At 37.1% G+C, this 20,735-nt stretch overlaps 1 protein-coding gene across 1 annotated transcript in view; it reads right to left on the bottom strand.

The window, feature by feature from the left end:
* Positions 1-20,735, bottom strand: part of THADA (THADA armadillo repeat containing) — a 506,671-nt gene that overhangs the window by 442,859 nt on the left and 43,077 nt on the right. The window contains exons 27-29 of the mRNA XM_030269014.4: positions 13,680-13,769; positions 12,172-12,303; positions 808-976 (exon numbers count right to left, since the gene is read on the bottom strand). Of these exons, the coding sequence (XP_030124874.4) occupies positions 808-976; positions 12,172-12,303; positions 13,680-13,769 (391 nt within the window). The remainder of the gene's footprint in view (positions 1-807; positions 977-12,171; positions 12,304-13,679; positions 13,770-20,735) is intronic.

Below are 20,735 nucleotides of genomic sequence, written 5' to 3'. Positions count from 1 at the left end.
TATGCTGGAAAAGATGCAATTAAACACTAGATCAAAACAACCACACACACCCCAGCACACAGCTTACAGTGGGAACATGTCCCTAGAAAGCTTGCCAACTAAGACAGACCAACAGAGCCAATCGTGTACAATATAGCTTTGTTGGAGGGTCGCTTGTGAAAAACAGGCAATAAAAATCAGTAACTTATTACCATGATACTTAAAAATGAAACACAGTAAACTGACTGCCATAAACCAGAGGAATGATATATGGAGAATGAAGAAATTTCTGATGTCTTCTGGAAACATTCGGGAGAATTTAACAGTATAAAGCTTACCACAACTTGTACAGCACACTGATAGGTGCAGCAGGAAAAGCAAAAGAAGTCATAAATAATTATATGGGTCAGTAGCAAGTCTGAATAGATATAAACAATGCTATTGGTGCATGGAGTTCAGCTTTGCCTCAGATTTGCTCAGTCATTTTGGGCAAGTCACACAGATCTCTCTGTAAATACATTCAGATGGGGATATTTGCTCTTAAAGCACTTTAATCTCTGGAGATGAAACATTATACGAAATGCAAATCTTATTACGTACTGCTTACTGCCTTCAAATGACAGCTGAAATGTGCATTCCACATTTATCATCTGACAGAATAAACTCATAAGCAGTCTTCATGTATGTTTTGACAACATGTGAATGTTAAGCACAACTCATGGTATGTCATCTGGCTGTCAAGTATGACCAAAAACTTTTTTAAAAACCCCTACAGTAAACCCAAAATGTAAGAAGCAAATCAATGCAAAACAAGCCTCCCAAGCTTACTTGCAGTAGGGTTCCATGAACGCTGTTGTGCCGCATGCCGCGAGCGGCAGAGTCCGGGAGCCCCCGCAGCAGGGCCAGCACCGTGTGCGGAACTTCATTGGCCAGCACAAAGGGAACCAGGGCCCGGCCCGACATCTCCCGGCAGCGGTACACGGGCGAGTGCCCACACCTGGGAAAACCAGAGACCTGTTATGTGCCATCCAGCAAGCCTAAAACAGGACAAAGGATAGTGCCATGAAAACGAAAGCGTATTTCTCACAAATCCCATATAGTCTTCTCAGTAGTGAAAGGTAAGTCACACTAGAGCTATGCCAGAGGGCTTGTTGTCATTCACAAGTTCTGGCGTTTACATAAAGGAAAATAAAAAGGAAATAATGCACTTATGCCATTAAACAGGTAAGTATATAGTCCTGTAGCATCTTTCTGGATGTTTATGTTACTTACTAATCACATGTATCATGAGTTTGACTAAAACAGTCAGCTCCATGTTGTTAATCAGATGTTTCCATGCGAACACAAGATGGTGTCTACTGAATTTTGGGCCAAATGTCCCACTGGTTTTTAGAATACATTTAAAGGCAGGAAATAAAAGACACATTGATAAAATAATTTCCCATTATTCATAATTAGTAGCGAAAAGAAAAATACTTCTTATTTAAAACTGACTGCTAAGATGCAAGACTCTATATAACACAAATGCCAAAAAGAATCCTTTATCTTTTAGTGCTATTAAGGTTTTGATGACTAGCTGTAGATTTATGAAAATACATGGAGAATGAGCTAACATTAACACATTAACCAGTCATATACTACCTTAGTAGCATGTTTACTGAATTGACATGAGTAGGAGTCCTTCATCAGCTAAGTAGGTTAGTCTAAGTCTTTCAAAGCCAGCAATTCTTGCATGTGCCAATTTTGGTAATGCAGGTACAATTGAGCCACCCAGAAAACTGAGAAAACTACTAAAGGGTTTAGGGTATAGAAAACTACCATAAAAGGCCAAATGTCTTAGGTGATGGAAAATGCAGTATGGCTGCAGTTATGCTCTGCTACCTCCCAGATGATCGTGATGACTCAAAAGATGGCCTTCCCTATTCCAATACTCTCATCCCTTTCCTCAATTGCTTCCTAAGTCTTTCCATTTTACATAATCCCATGTAAATGAGATTATCCCCTGACAAAATTATTTTGACCTCTGCTTAAAAAAAAATCCAAAAAACCCTGCAGTGTCACACCTACATATTTAAAAACTAAAAGAAATTAAAAGGTATTCTGAATTTTCAAGTAGCTGTATCAGATTTAAATCAATAGTCAAAGTAGTAGTTTACTTCTGTTCCAATGAAAGAAACATAGAGAAAAGATTCCATCTTGAAATAGACACCAAATTAACAGGGTTTTGAAGACTAAGAAACTAAACAGTCTTAACTGAAATAGGTCCATTATGCCATGGCATGCCTGGAGGACACAGATCTTCAGCGGATCTAGAGAGAGGAACTACCCAAAGGTTTCTGAGGCAATTTTTAGCCTTGCAAATAAGGTTGTATGTTCTATTATGATTTTTACTAAGACCATCTTTACATTTCCTTTTCACAGACTGGCCCTCCTTCACAATAGGATGCTAAAGGAGAACAATCACAATTAGAAGCTCTGCCATAGGGAAAAGCTTCTATCCTATATTAACAAGGTGCAAGAAGAAATTCTGTTTGGCTATTCCTACAAGAACTTCCTTTTTTAATAACAAAAACATTTTAATTCTACTTCACAGTAAACTGAAACCTAAGAAATCATTGTCTGAAACCATTCATTCAGCTCTGCCGAACCACATTTTCTTAATTTTGTTTATGACCTTTTACAGAACCCAAGGAATCTGACATGTTTTCACAGGAGGAGTGGAAAATTGGTAACATTCCAGGGTTTCCTCTAACTTGTGCAAGGGTTACTTTCCAATACTACATGCTTCAAGAGGGTTTTTTTCCCTAAAACACAATGCAAAGAATTACTACATATTTTTAAATAACCTATCTTTAACTTTTTTGTCTTCTAAAACATCAAATACTTATAACACATGCATCAACATAAAAGGAGATACAGTATTTTACATGCCAGATTTTGTTCCACTCTATTATTTTATCAAATTTATTGTGAACATAGAAGTGGCTGCTTTATATTTAGAAAGAAAATAGGGTCACATTACAGGCAAAATTTTCTCAGCTGCCTGAAGTCCTCTTGCAGAGCAACCACACAGGTGTCCAGTCATGGAGAACTCCCCCAGGATACTGTGGGCCCAGCTCTGCAACCTTCTGTGCCAGAGGGAAATGCAATCCCACAGCTCCTACCTGCCCAAAGGGCAACCCAGACACCAGCCTGCCACTATCCTATACAGCTGCTGTACATTCATGCACACTTCTCACACTCCAGGGTGCAGGCACTCACACCTTAGTGGGAACCCTCAGAACAGCAGGCCTATGAAATCCATACTAAGGAACAAAAGCATCACAAAAGTTTAGGAATCATAAAGTATCTGGTTTGTAGGAACATATATGGGAACACATGGAAGGTATTTCACATCAACAAATAGCTTCCCAAATCTGAGAGGGGTTAAGGTTCCTACTGTTTCTTCTAATTTATTTAAAATATTTATTTGTTTTTAAATCTAACACTCAAAGAAAAACAATTGTTTCCAATCCCCACCCACCAGCAAGAAACAGCACAGATAATATTTTAAAAATACTCCTTTCACATGCATATGCCAGATGTCATACCAAGTTACCACTAGTGACCTATCCCTGAACTTCTGCATACCCTGAAGGCACTTAAGTGTACATCTCTCATGTTTTGAAGGCACTTGGCTTCATTCCTGAATCATGCAAGAAGTTTGCCAGGAGAATGTCAAAACCTACACTAGTTTTTCCATCCTCTAGCAGCACCCTAGAACAGAGAATTTTGATATTTACTGGAGCCCACTTACATTTAACCTATCATCTGTAAATAAAACTAAACAGGATCAATCCTCAAAAAGGGATAGAAAATAGAATGACTGAATGCAAATAAAACAACTGAGCAACAGAAATATAACATTCTAACCAAATCTAGCAATTTTTTGTTAATTGTTATGCCAAGCTCCAAACCATACACTTTAGCACCGAGTCTACTACCTGTATTGTTAAAAATGTGTTCTATCTTGAATTCAGCAACCATTATGGGAAGCTATCTCACAAACTGCATCAAGAAGTAATTTTGCACAATTTTGGCAATCACAGCAACTTAGTTTCTATCTGCAGCAAAACAGCAGCTCAAGAAAGAAGCATTTTAAGGCTATGAAACTATTCAGGTTACTCCTCCTGCAGCAGTTGAGCACACTGCCATCCCCGAGATGAATCGCATTTCTCTGATGGCAATTGCCTTGTGGGGATGCTGGCAGAAGAGGACTTCCAAACACTGCACTTCAACCAGACTCTGAGCTTCACCTGACAACAGCACAACACAAATCTGCTGCAGGCTCATCCTCTCTGCATTTGGAGGACTGCATTTATTTGGACAGCATGGATGTGTGTGCAAAGCTGCATTTAAAACGGTTGCATCTCCTTTGATTTGAAAGGTGCTTAGGGGGGTGGAGGGGAAGTGTTTCAAGTATGTGACACTACCTTTACATGCAGGTCTGATATAAGTAGACTTTAAAATCTAGGAATTACCTAAAATGTTGTCATATGTAAAAACATACATTATGCCACCCTAATTTTATTATACTTCAAGGCAGCAACAAGAATGAAACTTGCAAAATCCTCATGTGACAAACTTCTATTCAATCCCGAAGGCCATTAACAACTGTAGTATTTCACCTTGAACTCAGTACTGTTTATCTAGGTGCATGAGGAACTGGATGTAAACATGTTTACTTGAAACAACCCATGATCACGAACAAAAAGTCCATAAATCTGGGAAGGTTTCGCTCCGTGTAACCGTAGATTCAATTCAATGCATTTCCACTGCTCCGTTCCAGCTTCAACACTCAGATCCTGAACCACCCTCCCAACTGACCTGATTTATGACCAGCTCTCATAAGGCACAAAGATTCCATACTCCTCTGCACACATCAAAGTGTCTAATTTATTACTCTGGCTACAAACAACAGAACACTAGCTGTAAATAATAATATCTTAAGCTTCTTTTGGAAAAAAAAAGAGAAAAAAAAAAGAAAAAACACACCTGCAGGTGTTTCCTATGCACTTATTTTCCATCCTTTCTTATTTCTCCCTCTCAACAGACTTCATATTAGCCAAATTAACAATGCAAATAAGGATTACCTTTTAGATAAAGGTCACAGAAACAAATTAGTATATTTAATTTGGAAAATTACACCTGTTGCTGAAAATATGTTCATTATATTAAATAATTCCTACAGTTGTGAGAAGGACTAACAAGAAGAGGAATGTCTATTTCCAGGTTTTGCTGGCTGTTGTCACACAATCTGTGCATTATTAACAAAGCCAATGCTAATTAATGAAACAGTGAATGTTCTGAAGAAGGGGCCTCTGATCTTCTAAGTCAACCCAAGTATCCTACCATCATTACAAAGAGTTTGGCAGAAGAATGCAGCATGAGGCAGGAAAGGCTTTGCACTTCAAACCAACCACCTCTGCCTGCAGGTTAAAGCATTTTAACAGCCACCACAGCTTTTAAAAGATAAAAGTGATTGAAAAATATAAATAAACAAAAATCACACACATGGTACACTCTAAATCCTTGAGCAAGTTGTGCCACAAGGTGCTAACAAATGCACTCTAAGAAAAAATTGTGTTAAGTCTTCTGTCTGATGCTGCATAGACAGGGTAGATAGTATGAGAAGGAGATTTTGCCTTTCCTCCATGATGCAGCTATACAGTCCAAGTTATGTCATCAGTTCCAAAGCAAGAATTAAAACCAAAAAATTAGAGCAGGAGAAAACATGGATGCTGGTCAAAACTCAGAGAGAAAAGTATTTAGCAACAGATTCAGCTCCTATTAAAATCAGTTTGGCTATTAAGATTCAAGAGCATTGCATGCATTCCTCATGATTATACACTAGTTCATTTTCCCCCCTTCAAATTATCTCCTAAAAGAATACCTTTAGCAACTTCAAATGCAGTGTGACAAGTTCCCAAGCTAAGTGAGGTCCAAAAATAGAATTAAAAACAACACTCATGCTTCCACACAATTAAGTAACTTGGACTTCTTACTGAAGATGAATCAGTAGGATAGTACCTATTTGTTACTGGAAGAGTATGGTTTCCTGCAATACCAATGATAATTTGTTACACATGTACCAAAACCTTCTTATGTTCATTTATTGATTTCCTTGGTTTGTGTTTTTCTTTTAAGGAAATAAGCATTTTCCATTTTGTTTTTTAATGTTTCTTAGCAATTAAAGTATCCAAAACATTTAATTTTAAAATCTTATTTCTCTGTGGAAACCTGCACTGTAATTGGCCTGAAGATAATTTTTGTTCTTTCATTGAAGATAAAAAAAAACAAACAAACAAAAAAAAAAACCACAAAAAAAAAACCAAACATAAAAACCTGAGAGTTGATACAGCTCCTCATTATTTACCTGAAGAGTAGGAAAATACTACACAACTACCAACAGTTTGCTGGAGGTTCTGGAGGTATTAGATCTACAATCAACACATAAATGTAGCTCAGAAAATGTTTGAACAAAAACCACTGACAGAAACAAGCCAAATTTAATTTTACGCTATTTATGCAGTACTAATCCCCTAAATTCTTATCTATTTCCTTCAAAGTGAAGTTAATGGTTGCCCAAACTTCTAGCCTCTTTATACACTGTGTTAAGTATTTTATTCTTCCAACTTGGGCAATTAAGATAAAACCCTATGTTTTTGTAAGGGCAGTATTTTCCACAAGCACTTAATGAAGCAGGGTAGCCATAAATACTGCAGAAGGTATGTAGGCAAAGTACACAAGCTTTTATTTGTTAAAGCTGTCCACAAGGTCTGCCAGGAGCTGTTTCTCCATAAGTTTCCAAGGGCTTCCTAAGGAAAAATTATAGACATTTCTCTCTTCTTGTCACCAAGGTCTAGGTTAATGTAAACAAGTGGCCAACTGATACCAAGCTGAATCAACATCAGAAACTTGAATTGTTGTGGTTTAGCAAGCCAAAACACCTAGGATCTCTGACATCTGAGTCTATGAAAACTATTACTAATACTGTGTATAAACTTCAGAGAAACAGAAATATGTTCTTGTCAAATGGAGATTTCCCATAGAACATGCTGATGCAATTTAAATGGCATCTGTTCTTGAAATCCCATCAAGAAATCTCAAAGAATTTGTCTAGGTAGGAAGCCTCTAGGTTTATTTAAAGTTGCATGAGGGTAGAGCCTCCATTTTGGTTCACAGCACTCTAGAGAAGAAAACAACTGCTCTTAACTCAAGATCATGTAAAAGACAATTTCATTCACAAGGATATTTCTAGTTTGTTAATTTGTGAACAGTTACTATGATGTTTCACAACTGCAGAAAAACAAAGAAAAACACACCACTTACTATCCAAACAGTTGGGAAAAAACCAAAACAAAGACTATTTTCTGTCTTAGCAACTCTATCATTATTTTGAACTCTATGAAAGGGAAGTTGAATGGAAAAATCAAGTCCCAGCATCTTGCAAGGATTTTCAAAACTTCAGATGATTGTAAGCAAAACTGCAACATGAGCAATTTAAAAAGTGTGTCATCAGACCCATGAAAACATCCAAAGGATTTGGGTTCTCAAAGACACTTCCCTTTCAGCCATCCCGCCAAAAGTATCTAGCCCATTACTAAAAAGCCTTCCCAGTATTGACTTTTCTCAGACTCAGACTGTTCTTTTCAAAGAATATTGGCTTTTAAAAATATCATTATACTTGGTTTCCCGTATAATTGTCTGTATAGTTAATGTATTATTTCTCTCCATTTCCATACTTCTCCCTGCAAATACTTCTCCAGATGTTATTTTTTGGATACTTATCTTGACCAGCAGAGTACTTGCTGGTTAATGTTAAGTACATAAATGAGTAATAAAATTACTTCACTATCATATTTTGACAGTTCAGCACCCCATCATATTTTTTACTGGATCATGTTTCAGGTAAGTATACATCAAATTAAACATACATCAAATTTTAACCCAGGATCCCAGCCACTTCAGGAGACTGCACACTGGAAAAAGAGACTTACTCTCAGTAGTCATGAATGCCTCTCTGCTAGGTGTCACCCTTTATTTCCCATGAATCTGACAGCTCCCTGCAGTTTGAGCATATTTCCTAAACTGCCTCAGACAATCTGCAAACGACTGATGAACACAGTGAAAACTGGAATAAGAAATTAAAAAATACCTAAGGGTTGTTCTTTCCCATCATCACCACTTGGATATGACACATCTGTCTACAGTTTCAGAGGAAAGACAGGGATATAGTAAAGAACATACAAGATGAATAAAGAGTTTTAGTAGATCAGAGGGTCTTGAGCAGCCTACTGCCAATTAAGCCTTTTGCATTCTTCTCTAGCACCACAATATGAACTTAATCAAATTGGAAAAAAATCACAGCCTGTTCACAACTTGTTACTAAAAGGACAAAAAAGACTGAAACTCTTCTTATTAATATCTACAGTGACCCATAAATATTTTTACAGATCAGTATTAATCACTGTGTAATCAGGATTGCACAGACAATAGACTAACTAGAAATGGGAGACTTCCAAGACAGTCACAATTCAATAGTGATAAGCTCAGTGGGGAAATGAATTCCTGTCCTTCCCTCCTTCTCCCCCAGCTATGCAAAATTTCCACTTTAGATGTCAAGCAAGAGATTTACTATAATAAAAATCTAAAAGACAATGTATGCTTTAGAGGTGCACATTGCTTCTTTTCTTGAATGGCTAGACCAGCCCATGTTTTGGGAACCTTGCCCATAATAAAAAGGATACCTGTCATCATCTTGCAATGACTGGCCAGCCCCATGAGCTTCCTCAAGAACAGGGCATTCCAGTGAGTCAGAGCCTGCTCCCAGTCTCACAGGGATTCCATAGAATGCAGTATTTGCAGACAGTTATAATGCTGACCAGTTATGCTAAACAAACATCAGGAACTAAAAAAAAAACCCCAAAACAAATATAAAACCAAAGACTGAGAAGATGTGCAATTGAAAAGGGAAGCCAGGGAGATGCTTTCATAAACAACTGTAATCAAAAACAGCTACTTTAATACAACAAGGCTGCAACAAACAGCTTGTTGTATATTTTAATCTACTATGAAAAGACATTCCCACAAAAGCTCTTTCTTTATCAGACCCCTGGTAAGATTCCCAGTCTTACAGAAATTATTGTTGAAACAAGGGAAGTTTTAATATTAATTCTTCTAGTGCTGCCATGTCACACTAAAACACAGGGGAAAGAGGAGAAAGGCAGAGGAAGTACACTTAGTTAGCACAGTCATCTACCTTGCTTGGCCACGTACCAAAAGATAGCAGTGCTCAGCCTACAGAAAATCAGGTGGCTGCTTTCAAGTCCGATACAGGATGATATACTAAACCCACACACATGAAACAAAACAAACCCCAGCAAATCTGCATTTAAACCTGGATAAACAGCAATTTAAGCTTATAAAAGATATATACATGAATTATTTCCACCAAGCTCGTCTCAAACAAATTGAGGATATCTGGTTACTAGAACTTCACCAATTGCCTGGTTTTTGTGCTTCTCTTCCTATGTAGCCCATATAGACTTTGTCACAAGGCTACAGTGGAACAGAACCATACATCTGACAGACTGGATATAATTAAACATAATCAAACACAACACAGAGCAATCAAACTTATAGCACAACTCAACAAGAGAAACTTTATCATATGGGCAACCTACATGCAAGTAACATTACTGACTGGTAAAAATTCAAATTCACACTTCCTTCTGCAATGTTAATACTGCTACATCTGAGTCCTCTTCCTTAAGAAGTAAGCTCTCTCACATTTATGGAACAGTAAGACACAACTGAAACTCACAGAGAGCCTCAGAATTCATGTTCAGCTGCTCTGCTTGCTAGGAAGCTAAAATAAACCCAGATCAATCTATTTCAAAAACTCATAGGTGATAAGAATTTTCTCTTTCCTTCCCTAAACACTCTATTAGGAATGGCTACAGGTTGTTTTGGTTTTTTGGTTTTTTAAATTAAAAAATGACAATGCTCCATCCCACAGAACATTTTTCCTCACCACACACGGTATTGTTTTCCTTGCATCTTAGTATCCATCATTAACTAACAGTCACAGTGATTATCCTTGTACACCAATGACAAAATCTCAAGTGCAAAATCAAAGCCCTTTCAGTCCAGAGGGGTGGATGGAGAAGGGCAGAAAGGGAAAGAGGACAGCTGTAAAGTGTTTCCATCTGCCACCCTCCCAAGTCCCTGACTGTAAACAGCAGCAGGGCACTTGGGAATTTAGCTCCTCCATTTTGCACAAAGACATTACAGATTACAAAATTCTGCCCAAGAAAACAGTGTCTGTTTCATAACTCTGTTAATTTCATGGGAAGATGTTAACATTTCTTGCAACATAATACACCTAGAAGTAGCACTGCTTTGAAATCTGTTTGCTGAAGTTCTAAAGAGGAAATTTCACGAAGAATTAAGTTTTGTCAAGGGGAAGCCAAGGCACATACATCCAATAAGGTTTTAAAACCTTATACTGTTTGACATTTTAAAGCTAATTTTTAAAAAACTTCCTAAAAGACTACAAAGTCACTTTCTTAAATATAGAGTTACTATTCAATTTTTTTTCAATTTCTGAAAAATTATTCAAGTTAATAAAGCAACACCCATTTTACTCCTTCAGAGCATTCAGCCCAGAACATTTAACAATAAACACACACTCTGTCAGTGCCATGGTACGAGAGGACATAAGGTAACTCAATTCTAGATCATTCTGAAGAGATTACAGGTCTTTGAAAAAGGGAGAGGGAGGCAAAAGGGAGGTTATGTTTTTGTTTCATACTTAAAACATTACCTCCCGATTACCTCCCTTGTTAATCAAAAACATGCTGTACATTCTTTCATCTTAGAAAGTAACCATTAAAACAGACCTATCTAGCTCTTTGAAAAAAATAAAAAGTGAGGTAATAAGTTGTGAATCAAAGTGTTCCCTTCCAAATAAAACATCTGCAGGGGGAAAAATAGCTTAATAGAACTGCAGATAGGTAATCAAATGCCCTACTTCAACAGGGAGTAACAACTATGTGCACAGAGATTGAGATTTGTCCTTGCAGCATTTAATCCTGTTCATATTGTGCAATTCATCTCAGCACGGTCAGAGCAACCACAGCTCTACTCCCACTTAGATGGAAAATTCCACTCAAGCTTAAGTGAAACTCTTCAAAAGCCCAACTTGAATTCTTTCTGCTCAACCCAGTTTTGTTCACAGAACTGCTCACTCCTTGCAAGCACAATATTCTGTTCATCTTCTCAGTGCAACAAGTCAGTGTCACTTCCCTGCGGGCTCAGCCCTGGAAGGGGTATTGAGACCACATACGGGTCACATTCACCTTTCCTCTCTCCTCACTGCATGGCTGACACTGGTACATCATCCTAAACAAAAATCTCATGGTAAGGCATGGCAATTACATGTCATAATTGCACTGGATTACCATGTAATTATATGTACATGCAGATGCTATAGAACACAACATTGCACTGAGAAATTCAAAGAAACAGTTTTTATACACAACTTAATGACTTGATGCACAGGGCCTTTGGCACCAGACCTTCTCTTCGATCCTCTCTAATAGGTTACTTCATTGCCACCTTCTGAAGAACTACCAAATGAATAGGAAAGAATTTTACTTCTGTTCATTTGCTACTGCATAATGAAAAATAGAAAGGGAAATAGATGGGAAAATAGCAACGTATTTGTTTTACCAATATAAATCATCCCTGAATACTCCAACAAATGCAGTCAGAATGAACAGAAACACTTATAGCATTCAAATAACAAGAGTGTAAGAATTGAAGACAGACTTACAGCCAGTAACAACACACTGAGCTATATCATAAATACATTTACCTCTGCAGAATCCTTAGTATTTTCCCCAAGCAATCATAAACATTTCAATACTTTGCTAAGTAACGAGACAGAAAATGCATGTCTGTACACCCACCTACAACTTTTTGCCACAAATACATGGTAATTTTATGTTAGTTTTACACCTGCATCCACAGCATTCACTAGCAAAATCAATGGAAAGGAAATGCAGAAAACAGCGTCTTTATCAGCCATATCATTCCTCTTTAGGAACGCACTTAAAGGAAAGTAGGACCACTACAAAATCACCTTACCTTATAATAAAGGGGACAAATGGTGCTGTGCTGAGTGCTGAGTGAGAGCCATCCATTGGAGATGGATACAGTCTTCCCAGGATTAAGAGCAAAAGAAACAGGCTTGGATGGATTTTCAACTCTTCAGTTTCACTAAATAAAAAGGTGTAAGAAGCATTTGGTGAAAGAAAGCATCCTCCTTCACGCTAGACTTCAGCCTCTTCCCCATGAAATAGCCTTCCTTCTGCATCTCTGGTTCAAGGAGTTATCCTAGGCTAGGCTGATCATTGCATGGGAGTGCAAACCCTGCTGGGACCAAATATGGCATCCAGTTCTACTGCAGGGGACCCCTCTAATGAAGACACTCATGGCTGTATTGCCTTCACTTTCCCACAATATTCCAAGCCTCCTTTATTCCCAAATGTGGTGAGCTGCCTTAATTTTTAAATAGTATTAAAAACCTGCCAGATAAGGTTTCTCTATGAACCAGGAAACAGAGAGCGGAGTTACAAAGAGGTGGTTTAAAAAAAAAGTATTTTTATCAATTTGAAAGGAAATGTGTGTTTAGTAAATAACATGTTTTACTAAAGAATAGTTCTTGTCATTGACACTGAGGGTCTACTATGCATATAGTAAAAACAATCAGAAAACCAAGTTAAAATCAATACTTTCTGATTTATTTAACAATTAATAATAAGATACAAGTCTTAATCCACACTGAAAAAACATTCAAGACCAACATTTCAGACAGCAGTTTTCAATCTTCAACTGCAAAACTTCCCAAAATTTGCCAGTGATGACACTGTCACCTTTTACAACATCAGGTAGGGTTGACTGCTTTGCAGAAAATACACAACCTCTTTTCTTAGAGCAGAGACTGCAAAACATGGAATGACTGGTGAAACTCCTGCTTCCTAGGCCCATTAAATGGTCAGCTGAACCTCACCCATAAATCAGCTGCTCAGCTTCCACAGTTTATATCACAGCATTTTAAGAAAAAACAAAGCCAGCACTAGTTTACTTTAGAAGTTCATGAACCTGGAGGTAACAGCGTCATCCCAAATGGTATCATCTGCATTGATCAAACTGTAGCTCTCAGCCACCATTTGTGGAGTCTTTAAAACAAGATCAAGGACCTTCCCCAGAGTCAGTGTACCACAGGCTGGAAAGTGTTCATGTGGTGTTACTTGAGGCCTATGACCCCCTATCACTTAAACATGCTGGGAAACCTCATTGTTAAATGTGAGACACTCAAATATCTGGGTTCTGCTTCCCTGAAAAACATAAGTTCCTTAACATCTGATCGTAAGAACACAGCAACTCTTAATTAGTCAACAGTAGCTCAATCTTTAGAGACTTAATGCAACGTGCCAAACTTAAAAGAAAAAAGCCGTAGCAAAAACATTAGAACTGTATAATTTCAAGAAGCACTGATGCATACAATGACACTAGGGTGTGTATGTGACATAACTCAGTTGAACCTTTCCACTTCACTTTGTATCTCAAAGTTTTCTCAGACATCATCTTACCTGTTCAAAGTGCTGGTTACAACCTCTAACTGCTTGAGAAGGAAAGGATAAAGGCTTGGAAACCGAGAGAAAAACTCCCTTCCCGTCATTCTGCAGAAACAAATGAAGAGGAGTCATAATTAACATTCTGCAGTAATTAGTTACACTCAAAACATCAGTTTATTTGCTGTATTTCTGATGCTACAGTGAAGCTGGAGAGGCAGAAGAACCACACACACACAATGAACTCTCAAAGCATAATGTTTTCATGAAAAATAATGTTAAGAGTGTAGTCTACACAAGTAACTGTCTCTATGTGTATTCACTAACACTTTTTTGGCTAAACTCATCAGGCCTTTCTGGGGAAAAAGGGATCTTAGCCCTTTATTCACACCAAAAAGAAAAAGATACAACAGTTTAAACTCTGACAGTATTTTAACAATATTCTGGTTGAACAAGAGAAGACAACACTTACTTCAGCATGGCTCATGTCCTAAATAGCTAATAGAATACACTTAATAGACATGAACTAAAAGATAGCTTGCTGATACTAAAATGCACCTCATAATAGTAATTCATGGAAGATTTGTAAAATGCAGTGTCAGAAGAGTCTGAGCTTCATCAGCCCTCTTTCCACAGTGCTGCTTCTAGCACATGGCAGTAGTGACACTGCAGGCCACATTTCTGCTTCCTTAGATGAAGCAACCATGTTCAAACCAGAGCAATGTACAAACACCTCAGGAACTCATCCCTAGCCAGAACCAGAGTAAGGTGGCACAGTTAAAACTGCAACAGCAAATCAATCCAAGCTAAAAAGACGTAAGTAGACATTTTCTATGTTTGTTTTACAATCTTCTCATCAGATAAAGGATGGCTTCATGGTTTATATGAAACTGTTCAGCATCATCGAAGCAAGAACCACTTTAATGTTGCCATGAGGAAGCTTGAATTAGACATAGATGGTATGAAGATTAAAAATACTTCCTTTAAAAATAAATAAATGAAAGGCCATCATTTAGAAAAACAAAGCAAACTGCAGAGTTTGCTTGCCACAAGATCAACAAAGATAAATGTTCCATGTTAGCATGACTCCAATGCAAAGCTTTCAAGAACCAGACAGATCCAGGTTTGGAAAAATAACACAATGAGATGGCAAGACTGAATGTGCATAAAAATAAGCAGACAAAAAAAATCATGCACAAGTAAATGAGCACATGGCAAATATCAGCACAACTCCTTCCAGCACTCAGCTAACATAACATGCCTTAGCCACAGGCCACAGAATAAACACAGCAAAACCAGACTGTTAGGTGCAAACAAATGTTCAAAGAGGGACTTTCCCAAGGCACTTAAAAAAAATTCTGTGAATATATATACTCAATATAGTGAACTGCTAGAACTAAAAAAAGGAATCTGCAGTAGCTCTAATAGCTACAAAGAAGATTTCAGATTAAAAAATTATATGGAAATATTAAAACCAAATTAATAGAAACTGAAGCACTAATGAGGACAATTTAAAGACATCAATATTGAAAATAACTGGTTATTTAAGCAGAAGACACCCATGCAATTTTTTCTAAGTGTCCACAAAACTACTTCAATTTTTTTGTATATAAAGTATATAGCAAACCAAAGATGCAAAGCCAGAGACAGCACAAAGCCTAAGATATATCCGATCAAAGAGCCCATCCTACTGAATTTTCCTATGTAAAACATTAAGAACTCAGAACTTTTTCTTTTTAAATACTATCCAAAAATGCTGTGACATCTCCATATCTTGTGCTACAGAGTGCAACAACCAAAAGCAGGACTATGGTCAAGTTTCCTATGGAGTGGATGGCCACTGCTTAGAAATTTAAGAGAAGACTACATCCAAGTAGCACAAGTACTTTCAACCAAGTCCATTTTTAACATATAAAAAATTCAGTATCCACATTTGAATCAATATTAAATAATGGAACTGAATACCTTTACAAAGCCTCAAAATTCTTTGCAATTAGCATGGTTTCATAGATCTTTTTGACAGGAAAAGAAAATTATAACTACTGAAGTGGGTAACTTACATAACCTACCTAACCTCCTACTTGCTTTACTGCTCCAGAGCTTATTGATAGGAGAAGGCAGCCTAATAAAAACCACTGACAGGCAGTATCTGCAGAGGTGATGTCCACAGGCATTTTCAGAAAAAAGGAGACACAACTGTCTGAGCAGACTGTTAAAGGGCCTCCAGTTCAGAGGGGAAACAAGAAACACCACGCGTTATCAGAAGTGCTGCAAAATTAAAAAGTGTGTTCAAAATACAGAGCATTAAGTTAAGTGTGAATTCACTACTTGGGATGTCAAGGCAAGGAGATGCACAACTGGGAATAAGCAGGAATTAAAACAGCTAGACAGTATGGAACAATACTGAGGAATTTGGTTGTTTCATTTTTTAATGCTGACCATGCTTTTTGCTCCTGGAAACATGTACACAGAACTATTTGTGCCCTGTAATTGAGACTGGAACAACAAGAAGTATAACGGTTCTGCTCTTCAAAACTGTTCATGACACTAAGCCACATATTTTATATTAATTTCATCAAAAATCATACTCCTTCAAAAAACGGGTACTAGCACTTTGAGATATGTCCCATGCATGCTAGTTATATGAACAGATTCATGGATGTACATATGCACACAATGTGAGTTGGGCTTCACAGGTAATAAGCTATCCATATCTTTAAAAGAAGACAAATCCCTGACATAGCTATAAAAGAACATATCAAGTAAATGTGGACTAAAACCACTCCAAAGCCACTGCCAACAGTCTTCATGAAACAAACTTTTTCTTCCTATTCTACAACAGATCTGACAGGGAACAATAGGTTTAAATTAAAAATACAGATAACTACCTTCCCATTAGTCACTGACATAGCTCAAACACAGATTTTTGGCAACAGAGCAACCATAATTAAAGTCTTAAACCAAACATTCTGCAGATCACAAGATTTTACATATACTCCCCTTAAAATGTCTTTATAAGAGAAGTAATTGAGAAGAGCCTTAAGATACTACTATTTTACCCCATGTCCAGCTGAAACTATTTTTATATTGCTTCAGAGATCATCTTCAACAGTATGTTCAACCACAGACTCCGAAATAGTTTTCTTTTTTCCTGTTAGTAACTCTGAGAAGCACAATTTCACAATCCAGTATTTCAAACAGGATAACTGAGACCCAAACAATGAACTGGTGGAAGGTTATTCACAGAGAGGAAATACAGCAATGAAACACAAAAGTTATCAATGGGCTGATGATGCTTACAATAAAATCCCTCTTCTCAAATGTAAAAAGTCATTCAAGTACATAATTAAAATGATGCTTAATGTAGAAAGGCTGAGAGAGAAACTAATGGAAGCACTTATATCCCACTAAATTCACTTGCAAAAATAATTTGAAGAACTGTATACATGCAGAATACTGCAATACTTAAGATGCATTATTTACATCTCACAGAGTTTCCAGTTTAACAATGTAATGTTTTTTTATGCAAGCAATGCTGCACAAAAACCAGATGACAGAGTACAACCCATTCACAAAAGGTTTCATTTTGATGGCTAGACACAGCAGTCAGGGTTTAATACTCAGAAGACTGACTAAGAATGTATACGTAGGCAGACATACAATAGGTTTTTTGCCATTTTCATTCAGTTCTCCCCACCTGAAAAGATGATCCATTAACAATAAACAGTAATACAGAAGTATCTTCTGTACTATGTCATATGGAATCAAGCTACACCCACCACTCCTAACACTTCTGTGTGCCCTTGAGTCAAATTCTGCCTCCTAAATAGATTCTGGAGCAGGCAAAAGGGGGGGAAGAAAAATCTTTCACCGAATATGGAAGTCCCATCAACTGGCAAGAAGTTACTCTGAAGGCATGTGATGATAGGAAGGACAGAATTTAACAGCTAGCAATAAGCACTTGGAAAATAACTGAATCACAGCTAAATTACAAAATCCAACTAATGCTAGGGGTAAAAATGTAAAAAAAAAAAAAAAAAAAAGAAAACTCAAAGCCAACTGTAAGTCTGTAAGACTTCAAGGGAAAGTCTGGTTTAAGCACGATACACACTTCAGAGTGTCGATAGCGCTTCTTCAGAAAAGATGCAAAAACCAGTTTTACTTTTTCTGAAGAAACCTAACCCAGAAGCCCCTATTATACTCCTGAGTATCAACAGTTCTTCCATTCATTTAGCACCAGCTCTTTGGCTTTATCACTTTTCAGAACAGAAGCTGGGGTGGCTTAAATTAAGCTAAGAATCGTATGCTTTACAGTTTTCATGTGCTTTGCTTGTGGCAATGTCAATAACATCAAAGTTCTAGAACCAATTCATAAATGCTGCTAAAAACTGACATCTCCAGTGATTACACAATTGTGTTTGTCTCAGTAGCAACTTGATGCTACAGAACTCCAGGGCTGACATCTATATTTATTTAATTAATGTCTTTCTAACAAAATATTCCACCTTTATACATAACAAGTGGGTGGATTATTTAACTGCATTTAAAAATACATTTAAGAATAAAATCATGGATGTTGCAGTGTTCTTTTTAAAACTGTGCTGTACACCTAAAAGAACACTCCAGGAGATTAAAATTCTGCTGTGACACTGGGGCATACATATCATTTTACTGTGACATGTCAGAGATTACCTGCTTCTGTTCTTTCATTTATTTTTCAGAAGAATGAAGCTTTATAACCTTGTGGGCTGTTTTTAGTAACTGACATGTAAAAGAACATCTGCAGCAAATATGTTCATATTTGAGTATAACATAGGTGAGCTTTAGAGACAATCTTCTGAGGGCAGCAAAGGTCTCTGGTGCTCTTTTTGAAACAAATATTGCTAACATCTCATATCAGCTGGCAAATACATGGTCAGATATTTGACAGGGAAAAATAACACTACATTTAAAAATAAAAAATAGAACTGGAATGTGAAAAAAATATAGACAAGGCACAGTTAGATCAGGACCAAGAATATAATTTTGATGAAATTAGCTTTTTTTTTTTAATTGTCTCCTGTAAAATCTACTTGTGTTGTAACAATCCTTACATTGGAATCATTAACCCCATGTCAGATGATCCTTTATGTTAAAGAGCAGCAATGCAGAAACAGAACCCAACATACTCCTGGCACTGCAAGGACAACTGCTGATGAAAGAACTTGAAAACCAGGACTGACTTTGTCAAAACTGTCATTCAAAATGATAGATTTATGTAGACAATACACATTTTACAAATTTGCTTCTTCTGACATCGTTGATTTATGAAAAAATCCCACAATGCAACTTAACTAGGCTAACCTGACTAGACTAGGTTTTAGTTGCCCATTTTAACATTTGTGTTCTTTCCCTGACCCTTATCACTTATTAAACAGTTAGATGCTGTCTCAAAATATAGGAAGCCTATTTCTCTGCTAACAAAGATAGATTTCAGAGCCTAAACTCAGTAAATGGGAAACTTTTTTTAACTACACAGAAAACACCAAGAAAAATATGTATGGAAGATTGATTTATGCTGAGTTTATGGTAAAGACCAAAGCTGATTTCAGACATGCTTTAAGAATTACATTAATTTTTTTGCTCTTTTAATAGGGCTAAATTATATTACAATCATCTGCATGTCATGACAGGATGAGTAACAGCAATAAAGTTACAGAAAAGCAAAACTCAATGAATTTACTGTATTTGACTCAAAGGGTAATTTTATCTTGTATTTTATTATACAGCAAAACAGCATAATATTATACAACGAAAAAGGCAAATATATAACATTTGAAATTATTCAAAAGTGGTAGTAAGGAGGACAATTCATAAAATTACAGACTTTGCATCTGGGATGAATAATCTTGAGCATCAGCACAGGGTGAAAACCAACTGGCTGAGAAACCAACAACCCCAAGGAAAAAAAATAGGGGTTACAGTGGATGCCAAGGGCACATCCTCACTGCTCCCAGGGCAAACCACACATGGGAATGTGGTCATTAGAACTAATGCAGCAGCAGATCATTGAGGCTGCACGTGGAATCCCCCATCACGTTCTGAGTTGCCAAGTTCAGAAGAGATCAGAACACACAAGAGAGGGTCCAGCAAAGAGATGCTCAGATGGGCATGGCCTACAGAACATGCCCTGTAAAAAGCTGAAGGAGCCAGATTTGTTCTGTTTGACAAAGAGGAGGTCCAGGGTAGACCTAACAGGAGCCTACTACCACTTGAAGGAATCAAAGACTACAGAGCCAATAATCTTCTTGCAGTAGGTGCAGAGCGTACAGGAAGGACCAGTGGTCACAAATCATAGCCTGGAAGTTTTAAATTGTGCAGGGGAATGAAGCACTGTTACTCACAATAGTTATGAAATGTCCTTGAAACTTTGGAGTTTTAACTCATCCAAACACACAACTGACCTGATGGAGCGTTGCTAGCAGTCAAACTCTCAACAGGAATCAAGGAAACAGGACAGAGATCCCTTCACAGTTTGTATGGCTCCACTTAGCTACTTCCCACTCTGCCACCACGGTTTTAACATTGCCTTCTTAAAAGATCTATGTTTCTCTTGTCTTCCTGCATTTGGTGGCCATCACAAGCCACTGCAAGTAAACAACAGATCCTGCTCAGAAAAAAATTCTTGAGATGTAACAGTTTTTATTAAGTTAGTAATTTAGTCTTTAATTTAGCATGAACTATTATTTTTGCCACATTGTACAACAGTATTTAAAACACTAGCTTGATGTAGAAATAAAAATAATCACTTAAAATTTTATTTCAGAAGTATTACATATTTATGAAAGCTCTTGATTAACAGTCCCTCTGAATGACCACCAGAGAACTATCACTATTCTTACTCAGAGAAAGACAATAGCAGCAAACAAGTTCCTTTAGAAATAGAGATTATATACAAATTTTAATTTGCTGCAGATAATTTTATTTAAAAAATATACCTAAGAGTTAAATTCCTGAAATCACATTCTGTCTCAGGATTCATGACAAACTGCTTTCAATAAAACATTTCACACACAAAAAAGAATTTTAGTGCTG

This window comes from Taeniopygia guttata, chromosome 3 (genome assembly GCF_048771995.1).
Source record: "Taeniopygia guttata chromosome 3, bTaeGut7.mat, whole genome shotgun sequence".
Classification (NCBI taxonomy): domain Eukaryota; kingdom Metazoa; phylum Chordata; class Aves; order Passeriformes; family Estrildidae; genus Taeniopygia; species Taeniopygia guttata.
The sequence above is the reverse complement of the archived record's forward strand: the minus strand, read 5'-3'. Positions and strand labels throughout refer to the sequence as shown.